The sequence below is a fragment of the Euprymna scolopes genome, chromosome 13 (assembly GCF_053919585.1).
Source record: "Euprymna scolopes isolate OS-2025 chromosome 13, ASM5391958v1, whole genome shotgun sequence".
Taxonomy (NCBI): domain Eukaryota; kingdom Metazoa; phylum Mollusca; class Cephalopoda; order Sepiida; family Sepiolidae; genus Euprymna; species Euprymna scolopes.
Genome location: NC_136494.1, coordinates 143666905 through 143672891, shown reverse-complemented (window position 1 = coordinate 143672891; position 5987 = coordinate 143666905). Strand labels below are relative to the sequence as shown.

Here is a 5987-nt window from a genome sequence, read left to right as displayed (position 1 = left end):
TACATGACAAATTGAATTGAAAGATGGCGTAATATTCCAACTTTTCTCCCAATTTTCGGATTTGGTAATACTGCCCATAGGCCTTTGTTTTCTTTAAAAATTTATAAGCGCTTTTTCTTCTGATGAGTTATGGGCGAAACAAATTCAGTAATTAACATAATTACATGAATAATTTTGTACTACGAAAATGGTGCTGTCAAGAATTGTGTATGTCTACGCACTTAAAGAAATAAATAGTATGATGTTCAACATTTTAAAATTTGGAATAAAAACTTTTGTCATTTATGACAAATAAATGTCAAAATAAATGTTTTATTCATTATACATACATATATTTATATATTTATATATATATATATTTATATATTTTTATTTTTATTTTTATATATATTTATTTGTTATATATACATATATATATATAGATAGATAGATAGATAGATAGATATAGATAGATAGATATATTATTAAACATGGAGAGAGAGAGGGTGAGAGAGAGTGAGAGAGGGTGAGAGAGAGTGAGACAGACAGACAGACAGACAAATAAAGAGGAAAAAATCTAATATATTTTCATAAACAAAAGCATGAAAAAATGGCACGAGATTACGAATGTCATAATATTTTATTCACACCACCATCATCTGTTTTCTTTAATCGCAACATTCAATGAAGGGTCGCGTCCCTCCTTTTGGAAAAACAAGTACAAAGATTTATATTTTATTGTTTCCATCTTTAAACACAGTATGTTTCTGTAAGTATTTTGGATGAAATCCAGTATGTCTGCAACAGGATGATTTTAGTACAATCTGATGTTTTCCCATAACATTGATATATTTTCCGATGTTTATATTGGCTGGTTCCATTTGAAGAATTTCAGATTTAAGTTGCAAGAAATAAACATCCCATGTTTATCAAGAGACAAGATATATTGTTTCTATATGTTATCATATTATTAATACCATATTATTATTATTATTATTATTATTATTATTATTATTATTATTATTATTATTATTATCTACTTACTGGGAGTTCTCACACAAGACATTATCTCAATAGAAAAACATGTGGTGAAATTTTAAGTGGTTTATATTTTAAACGTACTCTTAGAGATTCGTGAACACTTCCATTTTGTCTTACCCAGTGAATTATGCATAAGAATACACTATTTTATGTAGATTCTCTAACCTTTTTTATGTATGAAACGCAAAGATATCACGCAAATACACAAAAATTAAATTTTAAAATATATATTAGCAGGTTTCACGACTTTGCCCGGTCGTAAAATACAAATCTCCGCCTACAACGCGGGTGAAGTTCCTTTTCTTTCTTTTTCTATCCGCGTGTCAAACTCTCTTCCTTTTTGTTATTTTTCTTTCTGTCGGAATCTCCCACAACTAGCTAACCATTGTTAGTGTAAGAGGGGCACTAGATTATTCTATTATTAGTTTTGAAAGTCCTGATGTCTGATGTGCACAACATTCGAAATGAACAAGCACGAACAATTGCGAAACACTAGTCAGTCATTCACATGACTTATTTGAATAATACTTTAACAGTTTCTGTGCAAATTTACTTCGATCACCATTGTAATCCGTTTAGTGTTCTCACAGCAACCGTTTACTATTGCCTTTTCTCCGATAAAAGGCGATTCTCTTTTTCGGGTATTTGAATGACAATAAACATTCTCGGCATTTCTAATATTAAACAGACCTTTTTAGTCGACGTTTAACTCCCACCCTTTTTCCTCAATATTTCCATTCTCTCAGACACTCTGTGTCAACTTATTGTGGCATCAACGTATGTAAGAGTTCATGCACCGTGCTTCAGAATACAGGATTTTCCCATATATCGATCGCATATATTTATATACTTATATATCGATCGCATATATATATATATATATATATATATATATATATATATATATATATATATAGTAAAAAATTTGGTTGAAATTCAAAGACGTACATTTTTGTTTTTATATAACTCTTGTTTATTTCATTACAGCCGTTTCGTTAATGGGATGACAATTCTATGATTTTATGTTTTCATAAAAATTTTCTTTGTCATCAACTGGTCAGGTGTGATTTCTATCCGAGTTTACCAACAAAAAGTTAATTTTGTACATCATAGACCTGTTGCGTTCGTTTGGGGAAAATAAGTTCCATCCCCACATTGTTACAGGTCGGCCATCTTGGGTACCGAATGTCGACCACGGCAGTAGTGGTAGTAGTAATAATAGTAATTACTATTATTTACCTCAAACAAGTCATATAACAATAATAGATAAGGAGTTACTATATGGGACAATGCCTACAAGGGTATTATATAAGAGGTTGGGCACCGAGATATCTGTTACCATTACATTTAAATTTCTATGCGTACTTACAACCAGGGAAGCTGGATAGAGAGAGGGATTTCCAAATTCTTGCAGTTCGCGAGAAGTTATTAGATTAGAAAGCTTTTCAGCGTCTACGTACTTCTTCTTGTCAATTAATTTTATATTGAGGAGACACAAGAGCTACAAGTTTGCCAGATCACCTTCCATTAAAATACTTGTAAAAGAAAAAGCACGGGAATGCAACATTTCGACGATGGGACAGAAGTTCGAGTATAGTTGAGATTTCAGGTTCTATTGAAGACTCTTTTTTGGATCTTGTCTTAGACGGGTAGACTTGTAGTAGATGTACAAACCCAGATATGACAACTATACTCCATGCGTGAGCGGATGGTCACATTAAAGGATAATAGATGAAGCACATGTTCTTTGCAACAGCCTTGGCGATGTCTTAATTGTATTGTACCGTTTATTTTATTATATCAAATTAATGCCTAATATTTAATGTTTTAAACTGATAAACACAGACTGCTGAGGTCATTAACTCAATAATATTAGGTTATTTAAATGATTAATAAAATCGGTATCTTTATCAAAGGAAATAAATGCAATTACCATGCAAATTGATTGTTAAATGTAACAAGTTACCTCCCCTTTCCTCGCCTTGTTTTTATGCCAAATTAATTGAAATTCAGACAGCAAAACGCGAAACTTGTTATATGGAAGGATAATACTTAACATATCGTCAAATCAGAAGACTTTGAAATTTGACAGAACTTAAAGTTGATATTCTTTTTATATTTTTTTCTTATGAAAATGACACAGGTTTTTCACGGCACAATTCGATGATCTTTCGTCTGGCCTTGTTGGAAAATGTCACAGTGCAAAAGAAAATTACTCTTGCTTTCCTTGCTGGAATTTTTTATACAACCCTGATTTATTGATGGACGAGAAATTTTCGGTACCTCACTCTTCTCTTCTCTTTTCTTTTTCCGAACTGAAATGACAAAAAAAATATGAATGTTATATTGTATTGAGACAATCTTTGCGCAAGAAAATAACACGCACGCACACACACAACACTAACACACACACACACACACACACATATATATACATATATATATATATATATATATATATATATATATATATATATATATATATATTATGTTGGTCTATCCGGCCTTTGATAGAGTACAAAATAAACTTCGTGGCTTCCCACAGAAGAGACGTTGCGAGCTTATCTTTGTTTTATCGTTATTTCCATGGCAGATGCTCGTCTGAACTCCAATCTCTGCCCCCCTCGCCAATATTTCACGAAAAACACTCGTCTAGCTAAAACCACTGTCAATAATTTTTCCCACTCTTTATCTGTGCTTAACTCAAAACGTAGATTCCATGAACAAAGCTTCTTTCTTAGAACTGCACGCCTGTGAAACTCTCTACCGCTTGCCTGTTTCCCACCTGACTACAACTTGGATGTTTTCAAGTCCAATATAAACAAATTCCTGATGAAGCGCCCTCTTAAGTAATGATACTTTATCAAATCTCCAGTACTAACGAATACTACAACACTATCCCATTGATTACTGTACACACAATAACCCTTATCCCCGAGTGGCCTCTAGGCCTTGATAATTGGTGACCTCTATGTAAAAAAAATGTTAACCGTTTCACTCATATTTGATTAATCAGGCAAGGAAATTAAAATACAAAAATTCAAAAGTTTCAGACCTTTTAAAATTTTGAAGAGAGAAAGTATGTAATGACTGGCGTGAAACAAAATTCTTATATATATATATATATATATATATATATATATATATATATATATATATATATATATATATATACATACATACATACAACCAAGACATCAAAGAATAGATTGATAGCAAGAAATAGTGTATTTTAACTTTAGTTAAAATTGTTTCAACATCATTCGAACAAATGTTTTCAAAAGTTTGCAAGGATGAGATATAGGTAAACTATTTTCGCTTGTTTGTTTTCCTTATAAGGGAAATGGTTTCTATAATGTTTTATTGTTAAAGTGTTGTTTATTCAACAAGTCTAACGAAAGATTGTTCTTGTGAAAATGTTCAAACAACATAATTTTTGAATTTGTCCGCATAGTCTTGAAACAATACAAATACACTATTTGTTGCTATCAATCCATTCTTTGATGTCTTGGTTTTTGTTAAACAATATATATATATATATGTGTGTGTGTGTGTGTGTGTGTGTGTGTGTTACATGATAAGCGCTGTCCTCTTTTCATGTAAGTATAAAAATAGAGAGATTTAGTTAAAATGAAAATGAAATAGAATAGACGAAATTCGAACCTCGTAATTTAGGTTTAGAAATAGATTACGAGAGAGAATTAGAAAATGGAATGTAAAAACAAACCTTTGTTTAGCTTAGAGATAAAATAGTTTTAAGAAAAGGAATGCAACTATAGGATAATTTAATAAACATGTTTTTAACATATTGGAAATATAGGTTACTGGGAATATAGGTTAAAATTCCTTTTTTAAACAAAGGAAAAAGTTTTGGACACGCATTTCCAGAACACGTGAAAGAAGACACATGGTTTAACATGTGTATGCCGTCATGGAAAATGGGAAGTTCTCGATATAGTTAGAAACCTGAGAGTCAAGCAGAGAGAGTCTGAGAGAGAGTCGGAGGACGACAGACGACAGTCTGGAGTCCAGAGATGGGAGTCGAACGTCTGGAAGCGAGACGGTCACCTTTGAAACATAGAATGTAAAACTTTGAATTCTTGACTAAGAAAATCACCGACCGGTCGAAGAAGAAATAAACCCATCACGTGTTTTTATAAACGTCATCTTTGTGTTGTAATTCTACCAAAAGGTAAAGTGAAATTGTCATTATATGTCTTATATATCCTGTGTTTTAAAATGTCTTCACATACAATGTCTCTACATCTCATATCTACAATGTGAACACTAAGACTGTCTCAACACTGTCTCCTCACTCTAAGAGCTTCTTTCTAACACTTCTAAGTATGAACATTTTATATATATGAATCTCTTCATAACACGAACACAGAACGCAACATCTCTCTTAATAAGACTCTCTAAGACTCACTTTTTATAAGACTTCAGAACAACAATAACAAATATAACAACGAACAATATAACAACAACAATAATAATAATAATAATAATAATAATAATAATAATAATGAACCTATATATAACATATATATATACATATATATACATATATATATATATATATATATATATATATATATATATATAACAAATAATTTTACATTTTACCAAGGTAGGCTACATTGATGATTGCAACATCTTGTGAGACGAGTGTCACTCCCGCAGATACTTAAAGTCCATGAGCCCTAACATGACTTTTTATTTATTTATTTTTTAATGGTACCGGCGAATTCACACACTCAAGCAGACATGGCACTGAAGACGGCCATTGCTATATATACATATATATATATATATACGTACACGCATACACACATACATACACACCCATATATATCCATAAACATACACCCATATATACATATATACATACACAATACATAATACATATACATACAGACATGCATACATACTCAAATACATACGCATATATACACACACATATACAA

The 5987-nt window shown here is 31.3% G+C and overlaps 1 protein-coding gene across 1 annotated transcript in view; it reads right to left on the bottom strand.

The window, feature by feature from the left end:
- Positions 1-605: 605 nt before the first annotated feature.
- Positions 606-5987, bottom strand: part of LOC145292212 (uncharacterized) — a 26611-nt gene continuing 21229 nt past the window's right edge. Inside the window, exon 3 of the mRNA XM_080138526.1 lies at positions 606-3335. Coding sequence (XP_079994652.1) covers positions 3169-3335 — 167 coding nt within the window. The 3' untranslated portion in view covers positions 606-3168. The remainder of the gene's footprint in view (positions 3336-5987) is intronic.